Source organism: Mastomys coucha, unplaced genomic scaffold, assembly GCF_008632895.1.
Source record: "Mastomys coucha isolate ucsf_1 unplaced genomic scaffold, UCSF_Mcou_1 pScaffold18, whole genome shotgun sequence".
In the NCBI taxonomy this organism is placed as follows: domain Eukaryota; kingdom Metazoa; phylum Chordata; class Mammalia; order Rodentia; family Muridae; genus Mastomys; species Mastomys coucha.
In genome coordinates this window covers 4,070,353-4,093,824 of record NW_022196900.1, presented here as the reverse complement: position 1 = coordinate 4,093,824, position 23,472 = coordinate 4,070,353, and the positions used below count along the sequence as shown (strand labels likewise).

Genomic DNA, 23,472 nt, shown 5'->3' with positions numbered 1-23,472 from the left:
AACAAAAATAACAGGAAGCAACAATTACTTTTTCTTAATATCTTAATATGAAAATTAATATTACCAACTTATCCTAATCCATTGAAATCCAAAAATATGAGGAATTAGAAATTTGTTAGCTGTCATCCAGTGGTCTCTCTAATTTAGTAACTGGAGAAACAGGTCCACTATTTTACAATCCATACACACTGTCTGCTTGTTTGTACATGACAGTGTCTTGCTATGTACCACATGATGGTCTTGAAACCAGGCTTCTCATATCTCAGCCTCTCTATTAGTAGGATTGTTTATTTGATGTTTTTACACTATACTATGGTTTTCAGAACAGCTTACATATTTCAAAAGTTTATACAGCCAAAAGAAACATAGACAATTAACTTGGGAGGTAGCTTGTAAAAGAACAACAAAGAATGAGACTGAATGCTTTGCTTGATATTTGTAACTATTGTATCAAGTTTGAAGAAGACTTCATAAGTTACTCTTTCTCTGAGATGAATGCTTTTCCAAGTTATCACAGCCAATGAAACAAATTCTTACCCTCACCTAATGTCTGTGCCACCCTCCAAGCAGAACCATTCTTCATTGAAACAGTTGGTGAATGACTTCATGGATAGACCATCTTAATATACACATACCATTTCTTAAGTGAGTGTAACCTGTTCTCTGTGAGCTGAGAATGAAGACACTCACCCAAGTCAAATAGCTTTGACCATAGCAGGAAATCTATATCCAAAAATTGTGCCTACAATTTATTCCTTGGCGCAGCAGAACTGTCAACTCTTAGCTACAATGGAGGTAAAATCCTTTGGTGATGTGAGGGTTATTGAAGTACAGCCTTATTACAATGAAGTCCAATGTCTAAAAATTGTTCTTATTTTGGGATTGTACCACAGTAAGAGCCAAGGTTTTAAGCTCTACTAAAAACAAACAAACAAACAAACAAATGAGCAAACAAACAAAAAGAATTTAACTATTTATGTTCATTTAAAAAATACTAGTAGTGATGTATTATTTTAAAATATACAGTTAATATGTTTGGAGTCATTTAAAATTTATATTGAGAAAAATGTATGTATTTTCAGTATTGCTGTAGACAAGCATCTACATAAGTATTCAATTGATTGTTGTTTTATATCAAACAATTTTTAGAATAGTCATTTTTTATTGTTCTAATATTTTATAAATTTTAAGAATATGACAAAATAAAAAAATAAAAGGTATTGCAGGTAAGGGGGGGTCTCTGGGAGGAGTTGGGGTATGAAAGGGAAACAAGAATGTGATGTAATTCTATTTACTTAAAATATGTTTTTAAATGTTAACAAATTCAGATAAATTGAAATCATGTATCTTTTCTCATCATAATGCAATAAAACTTTAATCATTAAAAAAAAAAAAAAAAAAGAGCCGGGCAGTGGTGGTGCACGCCTTTAGTTCCAGCACTTGGGAGGCAGAGGGCAGAGGCAGGTGGATTTCTAATGGTTTCTAATGGCTAATGGTTTGAAAGTGGCAGAGGAAGCCAAAAAACTCAAGCTTTACTCTTGATCTAGTTACATGAAACTGACAAGAAAGTATGGTCTTTGTTAAAGTGGATTTTAAAGAACAGCCATATTTTAGTCAAAGTTAGAAGCTGAAAAATGTGTTAGGTCTGGTCTCTCACATCAGGTAAGAATACTTCAGTTTGTTACAGGGCAGGAGGGGCCTGCAGGAAGCAAGGACAGATTGTATTCAGAGAAGCAGCAAGGCCCTTGTCCGGGGGAGTCTTCTCTGGTTCATGAAGTAGTAATAGGACCTGCTCTGGATAAAGGCTTATGAGAAACAGATTTAAAATTACAACTAAAGGAAGTCTCTAAGTATTTGAACCCACTGGCAGAACTTGCATTATAATATTAGAGACTTACATTATAATAAAAGATCCAACCATGCAAATTATAATAAATTCACAAAGAAATACTACATAGCTATCTTAAAAAGCAGTAACTTTGTGCTAGTAGAAAACCCACTTTTAACAGCCTTAATGTAGCAGTAGCTTTCTGAATACCCATAAGGAACATAAAGAGTAAGTAAAGCAAGGCAAAGGACAGTGAGTGTGCCATGCACATGTAAGCATGCATTTGTAAATGTTCACCTTATCCCTGGAGACTCATAAAACACAGTGTGAAGGGGGAGGGCGTGGGAGACATGGGAGTTGGACAGAAGAGGGAACCTTTACATTATATACATGCCTTCTATTTATTTTTTGTCCTTTCATTTTTAAAGTTCAATTTTTTAATACTTTTTATTACTTTATGGATGTGGTTGTTTTGTCTGTATGTACATTTATGCATTGTGTGTGTCTGGTACCTTGGAACTAGAGTTACAGACAGTTGTGAGTCACCACATGTGGGTGCTAGGAGTTGACTCTGGGTCCTTATAAGTACAAAACAGTCAGTACTCTGAACCCCTGAGCCATATCTTTAGCCTCATATCCTGTCATATTTATTAGTTATTTAAAACAATTAACAATTTTTAATTTTTATTTTATGTATATAAGTGTTTTGCCTATGTATGTATACACACACACACACACACACACTATGTATATGCAGTGCCCCAGAAGGCCACAGAAGACATTAGATCCCCCTTGGACTAAAATTACAATTGTGAACAGCCATGTGGTTGCTGGGAATTGAACTCAGGGCCTCTGGAAGAGCAGTCAGTGCTCTCAACCACTGAGCCATCTTTCCAGCCCTGGTTAAGGATTTTTAAATGATAACAGTATTGTTTAGAAGAAGGCTTAATCACTGTGATCTTCCAGTGATCTAAAACAGAAAAGAAACTATTGATCTTCATCAAAGGGCAAAGACTGAGATAATGGAAGTTAAGATGGGCAGCCATAATCAGAGACAATCCTGGAGTATCAGATTACACAAAGTATTTACCTATTGCTGCTAAGCCTAAGAGGTAGGGTCCCAAGGGCCCGCTTGTCTTTGAGGCTCATCAGTGTCTCCTCATGGGACAACCTTTTTAGAACTTCAATTATGAGATAAGAAGGAAGCTTCTTCGTTTGGAAGGAAGTCACAAGTGGAAAGAGAACTCTGCAGGGGATAACCACTTTTTCTTTTGATTTAGTGCCTGACCTGTGAAACTGCCAGCCCAACTCTTAGGCTGGCCTGCTACAATCTTTCATTTCCTATGACAGCTCCATTTAAGTGTGGGCCTTCTGATGTATCTGTTCACTTCTGTCCCTGATTACCAAGGCTTGCCTTCCTCAGCTTTCAACAGCCTAAGAGCTCCTGTCAAGCCTTCCTTATGGCCTGTCTCCATGTCTTCTCCTTTACTGTCCCTTCCACCTGGAACACCCACCCACCTGCTGCCACCGCAGTCTCTGTTTCTAGAGCTAAAAGTCTCACCTCCTCCCCCAGATTCTTCTGCAACTAAACCAAATAAGGTACAGATTCTTACCCATCCCCACCCACACAGCCAACATTACTGCTTCGTCAGCATCAGCAATGTCACCACACTTATTAAGCTCAGATGTCCAGGTGATTAGAGGACACAAGTATAACCCTGAATAATCAAGCCCTTAATCTCTGACAATTTTATAGGAATGGAGTAAATATAGCTAGCTTTCTATGGTAGAACCCCCAAAATTTGTTTATTTTGTTTAATGCCATAACAGCTCAGTATTAATTACTCTAAACATATGAGGAATACGCAAATCACAAAAAAACAGAGAAATGTAAATTTTAAAAGTCAGATACCATTCTTTGGTCAAATTGGCAAAAATGTTAATATTCAGTCAGTCCAGCACATTTAGACACTCAAAACACAAATTCTTCAATAAAGAAATATTCCTAGCTCAGCCATTTTATTTGAATATTTTAAGATAAGTTTAAAAATAAACAGAAATGAAAATAGATTTTTATCCTCTCCCGCCCCCCCAAAAGAAAAATCTGGGCAGGGTGGCATTAGTACATGCCTTTAATCACCCAGGAAGCAGAGGCAGGCAGATCTCTGAGTTGAAAGCCTACCTGGTCTACAGAATGAGATCCAGGACAGCCACGGCTATACAGAGAAACCTTGTCTCAAAAGACAAAACAAAGCCGGGCAGTGGTAGCACACACCTTTAATCCCAGCACTTAGGAGGCAGAGGCAAGCAGATTTCTAAGTTCAAGGCCAACCTGGTCTACAGAGTAAGTTCCAGGATAGTCAGAGATGTACAGAGAAACCCTGTCTTGAAAAAAACAAACAAACAAACAAACAAAAAAGACAAACCAACTCAAAAAACAATAACAACAAAAATAGATTTCTATGGCATTACTAAAACCTTATTCATGACAAAGTTAATAAGTAACAATCATATTTACTAACCCAGAATAAAGCTTACAAAAACTGAGAAAAAAACTACTCATATCATAATCTTATATGTAATACTGTAATAAGTCAGTAATTAAACTTAAATACATTTAAATATGTATTACAAAAGAAAGCTCAGTAGATTTGAATGGTTAATATTCTGCTGTCATTAACTTTAGGGGCTGGACCGTGGGAAATAGAATGAATCAGATGCACATTGTGATGGTTTGAATGAGATTGCTCCCATCCACAGGCTCAGATTTAAACACTAAGCCCCCAGTTGGTGGTGCTGTTTGGGGGACATTACAGAACTTTTAGAAGGGGAGCTTTGCTGAAAGAAGTGCATCACTGGCAGGGCTTTGTGAGTTTATAGCCTCTCCCCTCTGCCAGCATCTTCTCTCTGCTGTGTGCCACTGAGACATGACCCTCAGCTTCCTGCTCCAGCTACCATGCCTTAGTCAACAGCTATCTAGCCCTTTGGCACCAAAACATAGGCAAAAATAAACTCTTCCTTAAATTGCCTTTGGTTATAGTATATTATCACAACAGGAATGCAATTTATACATGAAGGTATTTGTGGAAATAAAGGGCATTTCTAGCTAGTGAACTAACCAAAAATGACTTGCTAGACATTCCATAGAAGGCAGTATCGCACATAAAATAGCCCTGATGGTCCAAGAAATGACCCAAGGGTTTTTTCTCTTTTTTAAGGAAGGCATAACAGCAAATAATAACCCCATAATCTCATGATGAGTGCCAATTCTAAACAGGTTCTCACACACAGTCTGGAGACTTTCTCCTGACACCCCACACCTGGCTGCATCTTAAAACTCACGGATGAAAGCTAGCTAGAGGCATTAAGAGAAAATTCCAGGCACAAGAAACAGCAAGTGCAAAGTCTCTGAGAATTTTGAGGAAATAAAGTCTTTCATGTTTTACAAGTATCAACTAATGTTTCCCAAACTTCTTTTTGTTAGGGAACTGGTTTTTTTATCCCCAGTGTCATGGTCTGGTAGTTTTGGTTTACACCCTGTTGAATGAGACAGTCTCCATGTGCCTGATGTCATGGCAATTCAAACTGCCTCTGAAGGCTTGCTTTCAATTCTAGTACTTATTTCATCAAAGACTAGAAACAAACAGTTCCCAGGCCATGTTGGTCCATGACTCACACTTCGACTGTGTAGAGCTAGACCAGAAGGAATTTATTCTATTATGGAGACAATGTAAGCCACTGAAGTATGTTCTTTCCTGATACTCCTTTCTAAAGTCATGGCCTTCCTGGATAATTCACAATGCTAAGAGAAAGACACTATTGTTTTCTCTATTATCTGGATTAGAAAAACAAAGTTTCTTAAAATATTTGTATTTCCTCACAATGATACACTGAGAAAAGATTGGCAACTCAAGTAACAAAGAGTTAATCTCCCTAAAACATAAAAAGCTCAATTAATAAGAAAAAATATTCAATAGAAATTAGTCACACAAAATATTTTCTAATTAGCTTTCTTATTTAAGAAAAATGTGCAATTTTACTATCAAGAAACATAGATTTAAACTATTAAGATACTACCATCTAAAAGAATATCAAAATCCCCAAACTTTGACAAATCACCATACTTATTGGTGGGTTAGGAAAGAAAAGCACCTCTTAGCATTGCTAGCAGGGGACTAAGTTGCCAGCATACCCTATGGAAGGTACAGACCCTTTTGGGTAGTCATCAAAGCCACTTACACATGTCGTCATATTGCTCCCTGAGTCAGGGAGGATGGCTGAGGGCTTCTAGGGCAGCAAATGTGAGCGTGAGTGTTGTGTGTGAGTGGAGGCAAACCTGCACAGCCATTGCTATGGGCTCATCTAATCCTCATCTTTGCTTTCTCTTTACCATGTGACTGGCAATGTTCCCACTGCTGGCTGCTCCATCAGCCCAGGTTACAGTAGACAACTTAAAGCAGACTTCTGTCGTTCATGTAAGTTACTAAAGAGTAACAACGTGGTAATGTATATTGAAATTACAGAAGTGCACACATGCATATGAAATGACCAACCTAAAAGGTTTCTCGTTTCTAACATGGCTTCTTACTCAAAGGGAACAGCAGTACCGTCACACAGTGAAATATTATGCATCTGTAACAAAGGAAAAATCTCTTAGAGCTAATAAATAAAAGGATCTTCAAGTAGAGATGCAAAGGGTAGTTTTGTGTGTATGCTATTCTGTTGGAACACAGTCTAAGATGGAATTGTGCAAGGGGAAATTTGAGTGCTTTTGAGAAAAGTCCAAGAAAACAAGACAAGAGTCTTGTGACCTCGGTTTCTTCTTGAAGTGTGCTTTTGTGACCCTCCAGGGCAGAGAGGGAGAAGGGAATGCTTTCTCTCAGCTGTTGTTATTCACAAACCTCTATGGAAAAACATGGTTTTGCCATGTGCAGTTTGTGCTTGTGATTGTATACAGCTTGAACTCATGAGAATTTTACTCATGTGATTCCTTTTAAACCTTAGAGTACAAATTGCCTGGAGCTCTGAATGAAGTTGGCTATGCATAAGACTTCGTGCACTCATTCCACCCCACACACAAGGTTCACATTGCCTTTAGAGCGGCAAACATTATATCACCTTCTATATGAAAGGGAAAGAATAGCATATCTATATTTGATTTTATGCTATATAAAGAGACATCCATGATAAATAACAAACTAGCAAAAAATAAGTGTCTTCAGCAGAGGGTAAAGGGGCAACATAGGCTGAAGTTTGATAATTTAGGGGAAAAATTCTTGGTGCTGCATTCATTCTGTCTTCCAATCTCAACTGCTCTGTCAAAAAAGCCCATCCTAAGCATAAACCACCATCTTTTAAGCTCTGGTTCATTTTTCTCCTTTTGGCCAGCTGTCTCTCTGTGCTTAGGACATCCACACTATAGTTTTCCTGTTCAATTAAATGGTGATTGCCCTTAATTCAGGATAAACCATACACTTTTTCCAGACAATTGCAAGTTTCACTTTTTGGATGATTTTTAACTGGGTTGTTTTTTTTGGGGGGGGAGTATATTTTGATCAATAATCTCTTTAAAGTCATAACCAATTGGTACTCTTACCAACACATTCTTTTTATTCTCATTCTGAGTTTTCCTTTCACAGAGAGAGGATTGTACTTTATAAGAATTTCAAGACTTTCACTTTAAAAACACTCAAAAAGTTAGCACTATGACATTGACTCTACAGACTGTCAGTTTAAATGTTTGCTTTTTTCTTGTCACTCCAGATCGACAGACTCCCAGTGTTTGATTTCCTGGACACATCATTCACTTCAGGTTATATATACATACAATTATATTAACATATTATAGCAGGCAAATGAAAACATGAAAAGCATAACAAATTAACAACTGACATCTAAGAATATTAATATTTATATTAAAATTTATGTTTTGCAGGCTGGCTGTAATAGCACATTATATGATCCCAGCATTCTCCAAAGGTTTAAACAGAAAAACTGAAAGACTGAGACTAGCCTAGAGTACATAGGGAACTCCAAGCTAGCAAAGGCCACAACAGTGAGACACTGAGTTAAAAACAATCCACAAAGCTGTGTGTGTGTGTGTGTGTGTGTGTGTGTGTGTGTGTGTGTGTGTGCATGTGAAGGTCAATCAGAATAATTTATCAAGATAAATGATAATAATATATTAAAACTGGTGCACTAAAGGGCCTGTGAGTCTTCCTGGATTACATTAATAGGCAAGAAGGAAACTTTTCTTACACTGGAACACACACTGCACCGTGGAAAGGACAATGGGAACAAAGTTAGCAACTGCAACTTACAACCACTAGTGGTAAGACACACGTCCAGACACACATCACCACTAGCAGGTACAGATCTGAAGAAGAACACATATCAATAGTCTTGGGGCTCTCACTATAAAGGGAAGGGTTGACAGCAGAGCGACCTGACTGTTACAACTAAACCAAATATGAAGACCAATGTCAGCTATGGCAGGGCAGGTTCCTGGTAGGTACTTCTTTCATAATTCCTGTCAAGTAAGTGTACCTAAAGCCTAATATAAGGACACAGAGTGGGTCCATGCTACAAAAGGAAAGCTTTCATCATTTAAAACTGTGAGGATAACGAAGACTGAGAACTGCTCCAGGCTGAAGGAGACAGAAGAGACACCAATTAAGGCAGCCATTAGATTCTGGATCAGAAAAGAAAGAGACCTTGTGGGGAGCACCTGGCAAATTTGCATGACATCCTAATTCTAGTTATTACTGGTGTTTTCTTCATGGTGTGATTATGGTTATTTAGAGGAGTGGCCTTATTTTTAGGGAAGGATACAGACTCTCTTGTCTACAACTTAACTGATTCCTAGAGAGAGTGGTCACAATAGAGGGAGACAACAAGGTAGATGTGAAGGGGGACAGAGGCAGCAGCTGATGAAGAGTACAGAGTTATAGGATTATACAGAAACTTTCCCTGGGTTTCAAATTAGTCTTTAAAAGGTACATGTACACATGTGAGCATGCTTGAGTTTTTAATATCTGCCAAGTTTTCCACTAGTGACTGCTACCGCCATCATTTAAAAAGAACCCTCTGCCTAGTGAGCGCCTGCCTTCTGACGCACAGATAAGGACATGCTTTGCTAAGAGGAAACTTTTAACACTAGAAGTGTTAAAATAAAATAAATTATCTTTGTGCTGGTGAGTTTTATGTCAATTTAATGAAAACAAATTTATCTGGGAGGTGACACCTCAACTGGGGAAATGCCTCTATCACATTGTCTGCAGGGTGTTTCTTGGTTAATGATAGACATTGGAAGGCCCAGCTCACTAGGAGCAATGCTACACTTAGGCAGGTGTCCTGGGCTGCATAAGAAAGGTAGCTGAACAAGGTACGGGGAGCAGGCCAGTCAGCAGCATTCCTCCATAGCGTCTGCTTTGGGTTCTGTCATAGGTTCCTGCCCTGTCTTTATGAAATACTATAAACCTGCTCCTCCTGAGTTGCCTGTGGAACTACATCATCTATTCTTACATTTTCCCTCTCTCTCTCCCTCCCTCTCCTCCTTTCTCCATCTCCCTCACCCCTCACCATCCCCAAGTGTGTTTCTGTGTGTGTGTCATGTGTGTTCAGATTCATGGAGGCCAAAGGAAGTCAAGCATCCTGCTCCATCACTCTGTCTAATTCTAAGACAGGGTTTTTCACAGGGTCTGAAAATGAAATGGTAACCAGCAAGCCCCCATCATCCTCCTGTCTCTACCTCCCTTCATATTATTGGGGCTCCAGGGGCAATGCAGCATGCCCAGCTTTTTTGTACAGGTGCTGAGAACTAAACCCAGATCTTCACATTTGCACAGAAAGTACCTTTACCCACTAAGCCATCTCTCTGGTACCCTCATTGCAGATCTTTATGTGTCCATGTTTGGGGCCTTAAATCAGAAGCCACATTTTCCCATAAAAATATTTGTAACTTATTTCCAGCCCTGTGTAAAATGAGTACTTGAACTGGCCAATAAAGAATACAATGAATTACCTAAGAGGCCTTACTCCCTACCTTAATAATGCACCAAAGAAATGGCAGTAGAGAAAATAAGCATTTAACCCTACCTTCAAGCTCCCACCTACTAGGCCTATTTGATTTTCATCAAACAGCTAAGGCCACCTCCTGCCTCTTAAGGCCCTCGCTTAATTGCCATGCATTCCCAGAAGCACACTGTAAGAAGATGACTAATTACTGACAGCTTCTCCAGCACCATATGTCTCCCAAACTTTTCAAAGAAAAAAACTGTCCCAACCATTATTGGAACAAATTTCCTACCTCCTGCAGCTGAAGTCGGACCTTGGTAACTGCTCGGAACCAGTGTGCTCTAGCCTGGGTAAATGGCGATGATGCATTCTCCTCAGGAAGACTTGAAACAGAGAAGAGCATTTCTTGTAAACAGCAGAGACAACAAAGTGACAATGCCCAAGCAGGACTGGCAACATGTCTAAAATAAAACAGTCTGTGCTCATGCCTACACTTGGCTTGTGATTCAGGCCACAAAACAGCAGAGTTCTGAACAACTATTTTGAAAACAATTCCTGTCTAAAATAACCACTCCTTTCATCTTTCCACTCCCCCTTCCTTCTCCTTTTCTCATGTACCACATGAGATAGCTCAGACACTGAGAGGTGATAAAGGAGCAGCAGCAGCCAGAGCCTGGGTTAGCATCAAGTGCAGAAGTCACAGATCGGGTGAAGTGAGCATGCACCCCCACCATGCCACCCCTGCTCACTGCTAGAGACCACCAGCCTCCCCTGGGATTTGCATAGCTTCATTAAGAAAAAATTGTTCTGTAAGCCCTTCCTGTTCCACTGTTTTGGAAGACTTTCCAATCCTGAGACTCCATCTAAGGGTGACTAGGGGAGGGATAGCCCTTTCCTGTCATCACTGAGTACATTGAGCTGCCTCAGGGACAGCCTCTATGAAATGAACAGTAAATATAACCAAGTGCCTCAGAAACTCTATATTAGAGTAGGTCATCGTCTAGATTTTCAGCTGGAATAGTGACTAGGTATACTTTCCTTCCTCCTTATAGCTTATAGTCAAGGTAGCAGACAAATGTCTGCTGCCTGCACATGCAAAAATTATGCCAGGCTCCGATGGCATCCAATTGTTTCAGAACATTTGTGGGCACTTTTAGCTAAGGTATTCTGGCCAAGAATTTGGCTACCTTTTGGCCTTATGAAGATAAACAAGTACTCGTGTGAAGTTCTTCACCTCTCTGCCGAAAGCTCAGCCCTGACAACATTAATGTCAGGTTCAAAATCCATAAAGAAGAGCCTGTGGTGGACAACAACCCAGTAAGAGGCCTGGTCTGGACCTTTTCTCCTGGGCCTCTCGATTATTAATTGAACTACAACAGATGACTAAAATTCAAGAATGGAGCTAGGCATTATGGAGCTAGGCAATATGGAGGTAGGCACTGTAGCACATGCCTATAATCTTAGCAATCGGAGATTATAAGTCTGGAGCCAACCTGGGCTATAATGTAAGACCATATCTTATAAAAAGAAAGGAAAAAAAGGGAGAGAGAAAGTAAGTTTACATAATCTTCAGGAGCCTGTATGATTCGTCCAGCCACAGGCACATGTCCAAGCCATGTACAGTACAGCAGATGTATTACATCTGGCTAATTCTGTTCTGACTTCCCTCAGACAGGGTAAAATAAAACCAAACATAAATGTTCACAAAAGAAATTAAAGTATCCCTAAGCAAAGGGAACTACTGAAAAATACCTGTGGGCCTCAGGCCCAGTTTCAGGCTCAGACATCTGTGTGGTCAAGACTGCATGCTCAAGCACTCCTGGTGTGCTCGCACCACAGTAACACAAGTCCCTCAAACATCTTGGAAATCATACAAAAATCAAAGGATGATGTACCAACTTGACCACTGTTGCTGCACCTGCCCCTCAGCTGCAAGAAAATCAGTGAAAAGTGTTTGTATTCAATAATAGATGCAAATGGTTGCATGTGAGCTAGCCGTCACCTACCTCTCCTGGGGTCCTAGGGCGTGGTCCTTTTGCAGCACCAGATCTGCAGGAGGGTGGATTGTGGCATCACCTCTCATCTCCTTCTCTGAGTCACATGTCACTTCCAAGGCTTTCTCTTGTTCTCCCAAACCAGCCTGGCCATCCCTGGAGAGGTTGCCATAGCTATGGCTAGAATGAATGGAGTCCCTCTCCCGACCGTCATCATCTTGCTCATGACACTGGTCCAGCTCACTCAGCAGAGAGCTCCCTTGACTCACATTACAGGAGGAGCCATACCTACTACTGCCGGTGGGGCTGCAAGAGTGAAAAGAAAACAGATTAAATGAAAATCAAGGACAGGGTACAGACATGCCCAGGAACTAATAACTGCACGGGGCAGGAATAATCACACACAGGAGGTTCCTAGGAAGCGAGGACAAACATTTCAATGTAGAAAACTTGGTCTAGTCAACCACAAAAGGAAAAAGGACAACATGGTAAGTCTCTGTCACCACTGAACCTCAGCCCTGACTTCAAAGACTATTTTACCTAATTGCTACCTACCAGTAGAATGAAGATACAGTAAAATGGCCTTTTGAGTATTTACAAATTTCTTTACTCAGTCTTCTAAAGAAACTTTTCCAGTGGCTGTGATTAAAGTTTTCCAAATTCCACATAATAAAGTAAAGAAAATGAGCCCCATCCCTTCTATTATCTAATAAAGAGAAGTCCTTATTGCTTCATCTACAGTTACAAATGTGCATGCCTGTGCCTTAGCAAAGCAGAGAGATGTGTTCCTTCAGTCTACAGGGTAAAGTATGGAAGTCTCTAGATGAAGACCAGGATTAAGAAAGTTCTTCAGGGGAATTCCACAGGTTTCAGCAACACAAACTCAATAGTGATATCTTTAGTGGCATGGGAAATATCCCCAAGATATATCCATCCATTGTGGCCGAGTTTCTCTCAGGTCAAGGCTCAGTTATGCATAAAGTGAATTAAGTCCAACTCCCCTGGATCAGCACTAAAGTTATTTCTGTATATGGTATGAGGCCAGTTCAGGCCTCCCTCAGTCCCCTGAATTCCCATGCACAGAAAGAAATGCTCCCAGCTGTGAGAGCTAGCAGTTGTAGTGGCAGGGAAACTGTAATAGTGGCAGGGAAGGCAGACTGCTAATAGTATCAAGATATCCCTGAAGTCCTGAAGCTTATCTTCTAAGGGACTCAGTTTTATGAGCATAGAGGGACTTGGTGATGAGCTATGAATCCTCCTTTCATTTTCTTACTAGCAGGTATCCTTCTGGAAAGCTTTTATGCAAAGAGAGTTGGTTTTGTTGTTTTGTTGTTTTGTTTTGTTTTTGCCAGAGTCTAGTCTTTTTAACTTATGGTCTTACATTTACCTTTGGACAGATTAAGAGAGAGCATTGTTGTTATCTGAAGAGAACATTCTAAATTAAGTGTTGTTTTCAGGCTGATTTCTGATTCTTCAGTACATATTAGCAGAACATGTGTCAGGTCAATGTCTGAGTAGCTCTAATGTGGTCTCTGTCTCTCTCTACTGTTCTAAGTAGATCTATGTTTGGGCCAGAGGTCAAAGTAGCATTCTTAAGCCTATGATCGGGGGCAGTAATAACAACCTCTACAGATAGACGTTGGTCAGCACTCAAGATGAAAGAATGTCAGCTCTGAGTGAAGTATCACGGCAGCCCAGCTTCTCCTTGTTATAGCTGTTCAGGCAGAGCACTATGAGAGTCTGTATCAGAGACCCTAGAAGAGGCTTTACAAATCCATGCAGGATGTAGAATACAGATAATCCTAAATTATTCTTTGCAAATTGTATTTTACTTTACAGCCTCACAGCCACTGGGGAGACATCTTAGAAGACTTGGAAAACCACAGCAAACTACAACGATTCCCATCTACTATACTATAAGTGTCTAAGACCCAAGAAAGCATCTTATCTGATTATATTCTTAGAATTAATAGATAGCACTTAAATACTTGCTGCCTTCTCTTGCCCTCCCTTCTCCAGAACAAATCAGCCTATGTAAATATTCTTCCCTTTATGCTAGATGCTCCTTGTCCACTAAATGAATTCTACTTGACACTAGAAAAGGAAAAGAGTGGAAATACCCAAGCTTTCCTTTTTGTCACTTAGCCTCTAATTAACATAAAGCTCAGGTACTAGGAAAGACACGGGATGGACTGAAGCAAGCTATGATAATCTAGTACTAATCAGTTGCATCATAAATGGTCAATTCCTTAAAACCATTTATGATGCCTGAGTGGAGAACCGGCCTTTTGTTGGTCACAGGTTCCTTGACCTCCTCCAGAATGACTAGCTGCCCCACATTCAACACAGAGCCAGTGCTAGCAGACATCTCTTCTTGCTTTGCTGGCTGAGCACAGTGCTCTTCCTTGTGTTTCTCTGAAGGACAGGCAGATCCAGACAGGTTGCTATCTTCACCCCAATGTTCTTCAGATGCTGAAATTTCCAGCTGCCTTTCTACCTCATCAGATTTTGAAAGCTCATGAGCATAGTCACTAGGCTTGGCCACCGACTGTTCTGTGGTCCCAGAGGGCTGAGTATAGATGTCAGCTGACTCAGGACTACCACGAGGTATTTGAGAAGACTCCGAAACTTTGTTAGCCTTGCTGATGATAAGGTCCTGATCACTGCTAACAACCAAAACTGGAGATGATTTTGCAGGCATTTGCTCTGGGTCTCCTTTACTATCTTTTGACCACGGAAATGAAAGATCCAGTTTCTTTCCAAACACCAGTTTTGGATCAGTTCCTAGGATACCCCCTTTCCCCTCACTAGCTCCTTCAAACAGAGTAGACAACTTCTTAAAACCTGACATTAAGCCAGTCTCTGCTGCCATGTTACCAGAGCTAGAGGGGTTAAAGATTGAACTCAGTGCCTTCCCATGGTCAGGAGTTGATGGGAAGTGAAGCTTTGGCCAACTGGCCATATTTGGTATCTCAAAACGAGGTCTTGTCTGCTCTGTGTCCTGGGAGGCTACAGGTGGATCTTTTGGGGCATGATGTATACTAGAGCTTTCTTTGGGACAAAGCACAGGTTCCTCTTTCAAAGGACAAGAATGATCTCCTTGTGTTTCCAGTGTGGTATTCTCACTGACTCCTGCCTCATCAAACAGTGAAGTACTAGTTTCTAGAGAAGTGATTGCAAGCCCAAAGAATTCCTGATTTGTGCCGGCCGTTAGAATCTCTGGCTCTGGCTCTAGCTGTGGCTCTGGCTCTGGCTCTGGCTCTGGCTCTGGCTCTGGCTCTGGCTGTGGCTCTGGCTGAGGCTGTGGCTGTGGCTGTGGCTCTGGCTCTGGCTCTGGCTCTGGCTCTGGCTCTGGCTCTGGTTCAAGAAGTGGTTGGCTTGAAGGGGGAAGCTCTTCCGCAATACAGGCAGAATCGGACTGCAGCTGTGTTGGAGGAAGAATGTGCTCTGCTTCCAATGAGGCCTCTGTGTCTGTGCCCTGCAAAAGCCCCATGTCTCCTTCATCACTCAAAGATAATACTCCTTGTCCCATATCATCCTCTGAGACTGAAGATGTAGTAGCAAGTACTTCAAAACATGGGGGTTCTGAAATACTTTCAGGAATATTATTTTTCTCCATTTCAGGTGTTAGTTTAGGGCCATCTGTCAATGGATCTGATTCCAACTTTGCACCAACCACAGTTATGCTGCAGGCACTGAGAGCAGACTCTGAATTAAGTCCTGCACAGGCAGCTTCTCCAAGCAAGCTTTTTGGAGGAACTGATCCTACAGGGTCTCTGGAAGAACCACTCTGAAGGCATGAAGTACTTACAGATGGTTCTTGTTTATTTGTTTCTGATTTGGGACTTCTGAAAATCCCAAACAACTCACTTCTGAGGGGCTGAGAGGATGCAGCAGAGGAAAACGAAAAAAAGGAATTTTTCTTTGGAGATTTAGGAGTAGAAAAAAATCCAGAAAAAGTCTTAGGCTGTTCAATTAAGGACCCAGAAAAAGATTTTACTTTGGTCACAAACCCTGAAATCATTTCTACTTTGGAGCCTAATACTGATCTGTCTTCTAATTTATCTGCATCTTGGTTCTGAGGAAGCCCTGTATGCCTTAGGTCTGGAGAAGCAGAAGGTAAATCCAGGATCTGTGTTGAGAGACTGTCAGAGCCATTTTTCAAAGGCAAGTTCAATAAGTCAGTGGTAAATCTTTCATTTTGGTATTCAGTACAGACATCTAAATCATTGAGCTTCTCATGAGAACTGTTGTCATGACGAAAAGACTCAGCCGCTGAGTCTCTGGAGAAGGTTTCCTGGTGGAAAGTGGCTTCTTCCTGAGGAGCTACACTCAGGGCTTGTTCCTGAAATTCTGGTACAAGAGGAACATTGGCTGGCAACTGATTGACCTGAAAATCAAAAGCAGTTGCTCCTTCTGCTCCTCCTTTACTGGACCTCATTTTTCCCTGGGTTTTCTCTACATGGAGCTTGTCTACAAGGGAGGTAGTAAGCTTAGTGGTGCTGTTAATGGATAAACAAGGAGCCACTTGCTCTTCATAAACTTCTTCCTGGACTATGCTTTCTTTATGGCCGGTAGAATCTTCCTTTGTCTTGATGTCTCCTGAGTCTACAGAAACAACTGGCTTCCTACAAGGCTGGGCAGTCACTGGAGCAGTAGCTGAGAGGCTTTGTTTCTCCTCAGAGGGCTGCTGCTTCTCCTCCAAAAAAGACAAGTTAAACAAACTGAAAGCAGAGCTGCTGCGAGAGGCATCCTTTTTGGTGCTTAAGCTAGCTGTGGAGAAAAAGGAAGGAAGAGTGAACAGCCCTTCTGCTTGAGATCTGGCCCTTGGGAGAGCTGCAGAGGCTTTGTTCTCAGATTTCTGAGATCCAGTTAAGAAAGAAAATATATTCCTTCTTGGTGGCAACTCTTGTTGGGATGCAGGTGTAGCAGTTGAAAATTTCCATTCTTGGTTAGGAAAATTATCTTGTTCATTTGTATTTCTTCTACTCAGAGCATCAAAGGACTTATTATTTCCTGGAACTTCTGTTCCTGTCAATAAGGCATCAGTTCCTTTTGAAGAGTCTCTAAGAGACTCTTTGGGACTACCTATTGAGACAGGTGGACTTGTTGATTGCTGTACCTGGTGATCTCTGACAGGTACCTCTTTTTCATTTGAACCATTACTCTGCATCTCCCTGGTTGGTGGTTCTCTTAGTCCACTGTCATCAATAGTAGTCTGTTTGGTCAGACTTCTAATTCTAACCTTTTTTGAGGGACCTGGTAGTGAAGGGAAATTTCCTGTATCCTGATGCTCTAGATGTAAAGGGTGAGGACTTGACCTTCCTTCATCTTCATCAGTCACTAAAGAAACAGACTTATTTTCAGTTGTCTGTATGGGAGACACATTGGTTTTAAAGAAATCCCCAAGGGTTCCAAAAAAATTTGCAACACCAGAAGATTCCTTCTTTTCTTGAGATGAAATCTTCCCACCTTTATCACCAATCTTTTCCAAGTCTGGTGATTCTTCCTTATTAACCCGGGTTTTAAAGAGGTTCAAAATTCCAGATGCCGATTTCTCACTTGTTACTGTACTTCCTGGGGATCCTTCTTCCCAACCAAAGAGTTTCAGTGCACTTGTAAGCAAAGTTTTCTCAGACTCTCTGGAAGACTGGTCTTGCAGAAGTTCACAACTCTTACGTTCATCCTTACTAAGCTGTGCTTCAAGAGGATCTACAATAGACTTTGCTGTAATAATTTTAACATCCTCTACATCTGTCTTAACTTTAAGAGTTGTTTGGTTTACTTGAAAACCAGATTTTAATAAACTTTCTTTTTCCATGTGATCATTTTTATGTAAAGAGAATTCTTGTCTTATATTGTCAGTAAACTCTGGTTGCTGAACACTCGATACTGTCTGCCTCTCCAAATCCTTGGGATGACTTTTGTCCTCCTTTGTGGAGTTACATAATTGCTTACTCAAGATTAATGACTGAAGACTATCATGTATGGGTTCAGATAACTCTGATTGCTGATCTGTTTTCTGCATGACCAAACCATCTACAGATTCATTCTTGTCAAAATTCAAACTACTTCTAATCAGGGTACCAAAAATAGAAAACACAGGGGTCAATTTGTTCACTGTTGGGGTTTCTTCCTTTTGTGAACTTTCAGTCATATTCTCGGGATGAATTAAAGAGGAAGGTTCTTCAGAAGATGGCTGATGGAAATGAAACCTGGAAAGGTGAGCTGCTGATGACTTTTTAGGTAAAGGCCAGTTCATATCTCCCTGTATAATTGGGCCTCTATTTAAGGCATGATTGCTCATAGTTCCAGGCTTGTTTCTGAGATCCAATATACACTCAAGGTCTTCTGAACAACAGGGTCTCCCTATGAAAGATCTAAAATCTCTTTTAAACTTTTGAGAATTATAGCCTGAAAAATCTAATGGCTTATCCCTTTGGTCAAAACTTGACTCAAATACTTGAGAAAAGGTTTCTAGATTTACATAAAATGACCTCTCACTTCTCGGCAAAGTTATAGATAAGTCAAGAGGGTCTTCAATTGGTTCTTCTTCAACATACCATACTAAATTATCTTCCTTGTCAAGAACTTGAAGGCTATGGGCAGAAACAGTATTGTCATCTAACATAATACTTGGGAGAGCATCTGTTTGTAAATTATAGTTCAAATATTCATGATAATAATCAGGTATAAATAAGTATACATACTGCCCAGTAGAATCAGTGAGGAGAGAGTATATATACTGACCATCATGAAACATATAATATCCATAATTGCCATCCTCTGAGGGCCACCAAACTCCATTTTCAAGATATGATAACCACTCCTGATATTCATAACCAAAACTTGAAAAGATGAAGTTTTCATCCATTCTTAATGATTCTTGTTGCAGCAGAGAGCACATAATTTTCTCATAATCTGAAGAGTAACTTAAATCAATGGGCAACTCTTCTAGAGAACTCTTGGTCTCATTAACTGGAAGATAACCAAAATTTCCACATGAGTTGGCTGCCCACATATCACCTCTTAATAAATAACCTTCATTAAATGCTAACTGGCCGAATGATTCATATGGCAAGTCACATGAAATGACATTGTTTGGATTTGTGCCCCACTCAAATATATTTGCATTTTGATCTTTTTGGCACAAATTTATTACTGGATTTTCTGAGTCAGGCCACAAGAAAGCATCTGCTGATGGAAATGTATTTTGATTCAACAAATGATAAACTGGCTGAAGTCTTCTGGAGTTTCTGGAGAAATCTTTTATATCAGGATCCCATTCAAAACAGTCCTCATCAAAACCCTGATAATGGTTTGATTTACTTAAAATGTTAGTATTTAGTATTGGTGAACTTAACTTGTTTGACTTTTCATGTAGTTTCATTTCAAGAATATGGTATGGTATTGGCCTCTTAGTCACAGATTTCTCTAAGGGACTCTGTTCAGTACAACAGAGTATGTTCTCAGAAGGGCAATGCTTTTCACTCTTCTGGTTTTTCCATGTAGGAAGGCAAAGGTGGTTATTATCCCAACCATCAGATGATGGAATGGTTTCTTTTGATAATGACAAAGAGTTTTTTCTAAAGCTAGAAGTTTCATTGTTTTCAACCTGGTTCCTCGGGTTCTCAGAAGTCACACATGAATCAACAGGGACTTCAACTGTGGATAAACGCTTACTTCCATTCAAATTTTTTGTATCATCTAAAGACATGAGCTTTGATTCAACTGGATTATAATCATTCACACTGCTGTTTGATATCAAGTTAAATATTCCAGAGAGTAATGAGCTTGAGGAATTATTCTTATGGTAGGAACTGTCACTTTTCAAGTTGAATTCCTGTTGACTAGACATGTTTTCTAGAGAAGGAAACTTGCTTAAAAGGCCAGAAAGGAAGCCTCTTTGGGTTCCTTTGTTAGAAGTTTCATTTTCAACTTTGTCTTCATTAGTGTCATTAGCCAATTTGGATTTTGAAATGGCAGAAATGAGCTCCAATGAGGAGTCTGACACCAAGGGAAATGCCACTTGTGTAAGATTCACACATTCTTTTGAGAGTGCTACAGTTACGTGTTCTTTAGGCACACCATCAGGGCCAGCTTTTTCAGAGTGCTCTACTACTGCATGGCTGCTTGGGTTCAATTCCTCCAAACTCACACATTCCTCCAAATCACTATTAATATTTGAGGTTGAGTTAGACCTCATTGTGTTATGTTTTTCATCTTCAGACCAATGTGTCTGGTCACTCTTATTAAATTCCTCTATGCTGTTAAGTTTCTCTGGACCATTATGAATATTTGAAATTGAACTGGATTTTAATGAAATAAGTTTAACATCTTCAGGACAATTTATTTGGTCATTCTTACTGAATTCCTCAGAACTACCCAGTTTCTCTAGATGATTATGAATATTTGGGAATGAACTAGATTTTACTGAACTAAGTCTGGCATCCGCGTGGCCATTTTGTTGGACCTCTTTATCAGTGGCTGCTAACGAGCTGTGAAGACTCTGATCATTACCAGTGTTACGACTGTCAGTGAGAGGAAATGTAAACAAAGGAAAAATGCTTCCTTTCTCTTTTATATCCTGGTGCTTTTCAGAATGGCTAAGAACACTGAAAAATGGAATATGCAGTTTTCTGTTAAATGAAAACGAATGTCCGTCTTTCTTCGCATCTCTTTCCTGTCCATCTTCCTCCAGGCTAAGAATTTTTACAGATTCTGACAAAGTTTCCTTTTTACAGGCCTCAGGGGAAGTAAACAGGAACTGACTAAATGATTTTCTTAGTGGCTCAAGGAAATCATCCTCACTGGTAACTTTGTCTTCCTCTAACACTTTTGTGGGAGATTCCTGGTTTGCAAGGGTACTACCAGCTACACCACAACGCTGCCCCATAGTATCTTTGTCACTTTGTTTTGGTTGGTCTTGTGATAGAGAAAGCTCTACACAAGGTTTTCTTTCCAACTGATTCTCCGTTTCACCTTTCTTACCCATACTACTAGCTAAGTTTGAAGGCTCATCGGCCACATGTGAGGGCAGCAAATCTTCCCTTGCTTGCATTTGGAGTTCTGCAGTTTCTCTTTTACTTCTATTTAGAACAACAAGACTACTACTCTGGTTGTCCAGGAGGTCCTCACTTTGATTTGACTCAGAACCACACCCTACAGTCCTTTCCCTTCTTGATACCTTGCTATGGTCTTCACTTTTGGTTTCCTCTTTCTCAGAAAATATCTTTAATGGATTCAGCATGCTGAAAACAGACTTCACAATCGAACTCTGAGTTTGTGGAGCAGAGTCCTTTCTAATAGTTTCTGTTTTGTTCTGAAAGCTCTCTCCTTTAGTCTTATCACCTAGGTGCTCATTCTCAGAAGTTCTGCCATGGCTGTCAGCATCCTTATCATTAGTTGTTTGACAGGATAATAGAGGCTGTACAGAAAGATCCTTCTCTAATATGGAGCTGGCACTAGGGTTAGGTCCCAAATTAACTGTCTCTGTTGGGTTCTGAGTTTCTGTTTTCTCTGGAACTAAATGAGCCAATTTTTCCACAGAGGTTGTAAGATGTTTTGTGCCTGAACCTACCTTTTCTGTTAGTGAACTGAATAAAGAACCAACAGCACACTTTACTCCATTCAGCTCAGGGAAAGATACAGCCTTGGCCTTGGCATTCTGGGTAACAGTTAAAGGCAATGTTTGATTCTCAGGTGTTTTCTGCTCTGCAATAGCAATAGCACTATTGTGTTCATGTGGTTCTTTAGTTTTTGAAAGAGAACCAAATCTATTAATCTCTTCTTCCTTCTCTGCTAAATATTCTGAAACTGTTTCTACCAAACACTGAAGCTCATCCATTGTGTCAACATAGTTCTCTTTGGGTCCCTCAACAAAGGAAGGGGTCATATCTTCCATGGAGCATGTGGATAAATCTTCAACCATGTTAACATTACAGTTCATCCTTTGTAATTGCAATGCTGAATTTGCTACATAATATTCTTCAGAAAAGTCTCCTATATACTGGATACTGGATGAATGCCATGTTGGTGACATATCTGCCTGCTCATCAGAAATGGGGGAATGTAAAATTTCTTCAGAAGTACTGCTGGTAGAGTCATCAAGAATATCTAGTGGAGTAAGATTAGTGGCAGGGCAGTTAGAGTCAGGTACATTTCCATAGTTCCTTAAACAACAGGGCAGACCATAATCATAGCTTTCCAAGTTTGTGTTCCAGGTGCTACTCTTCACAAATCCATTTTTGTAAGGGTACAAAATCGGATAGTTTAGTTTCTTCTTTTCTATGTAGTAATGAGCAGAATTCTCAGTATCAGAAAATGCACATTTAGAATTTCTCTTTGTAGGGTAATGGCATCTTTCATTATCTTCAGAGTGGCTGTACAAGGATTTTTTTCTCCTCCTATCTATTGTGTTATATTTCTGAGGGTATCTGGAAAGTGTAGATGCCTCATACTTAGGGTCATGCTTGCTCTTGAGCGATACCTTTCTGAAACTGTACTCTGGCTGGTTTTGTTGGCTGTGGTTCTCATCAGTTTTTGAAAAGGTTCTCATTTCTTTGACCCCTACTTCCTTCAAATATATATTAGTATTTTCTAGAAGGTCTTGTGATGTTATTTCATTCATCTCATATTTATTTTCTTGCTCTTCATAGTTAACATTAGAAAAAGCTGAAGTAATCCTAATTTTATCATTCCTAGCCTGCCAGTCTTGTCTGATGTAAGATGTTAAAATTAGAGGAATAAAGAAAATGAGAGAAAAAGGAGAAACAGAGAAAAGGAAGAAATGAGTTACAAAACTCAACAGGTATTCAATGGGTTTACAATACTAAAATTTCCAATATGATTTTTTTAAAAATCAAACTGAAAAATCATGAAAAGGAAATCTACATGTGTTAACCAAACTTGTATCAGTACAGAACTTTTCTACATCAGGAAAACAACAGCTTTTATATCAATTTAAGCTTCACTTGTTATCATTTATCACTGTTAATTTTTCAGTTTATTTTCTGAAAAACAAAGTTTATACATGTTTTATTAATATCCACATTGAATTCAGAATGCCCAAGTTTAGAACAGTTAAGTACACCCAAAAAAAGTATTAAAAGATTTCAAGAATCCTATATTTGTTGTGTTTGAGTCTAAAAGGAAATCTAAATGTTAACTTGCTGAATGTTATATTTGAGGCTGTATATACAAGATTATAGCCAAACGTATATCTTTAAAAAGAAAAAACATGCATTCTAAAAATAATCTTTGACTATCAGACGTATAACACTACCAAACGAGCAAATTATTTAAAGCAGTGTAATTTTTTTTGCTTGTGAATCCAAAAAAAAACTAAGGTCATAAAAGACTATGTCTCCCAATGGTGATTATTGCAAACTCCAGGTCCAGTTTAAATTTAAATCAGTGAGTACAGAGCCAGTTGACCCTCCATTCATCAGGGACTGCCTACTTTCTCTCTTTCTACAAAGAAGGGATCTACAGACTAGGAAATTTTCAGCTTAGTATGTTCTCTTAGTTATCAGATCCTTAAGAAATAGGAACACAGTCAAGCTTGGTGGTGCCTGCCTTTAATGCCAGTAAAAGGGAGGCTCAGGCAATTGGTTCTCTATGAGTCTGAGGCCA

The 23,472-nt window shown here is 39.7% G+C and overlaps 1 protein-coding gene across 9 annotated transcripts in view; it reads right to left on the bottom strand.

The window, feature by feature from the left end:
* Positions 1-23,472, bottom strand: part of Unc13b (unc-13 homolog B) — a 211,220-nt gene that overhangs the window by 74,643 nt on the left and 113,105 nt on the right. For 8 of the 9 annotated variants that reach the window (XM_031377174.1, XM_031377175.1, XM_031377176.1 and 5 more), the window contains 2 exons: positions 11,851-12,144; positions 10,137-10,227 (listed from right to left, as the gene is read on the bottom strand). In XM_031377174.1, the coding sequence (XP_031233034.1) occupies positions 10,137-10,227; positions 11,851-12,144 (385 nt within the window). Of the gene's footprint in view, positions 1-10,136; positions 10,228-11,850; positions 12,145-14,123; positions 22,275-23,472 lie in introns of all 9 variants that reach the window. The other variant, XM_031377182.1, reaches the window with a different exon arrangement.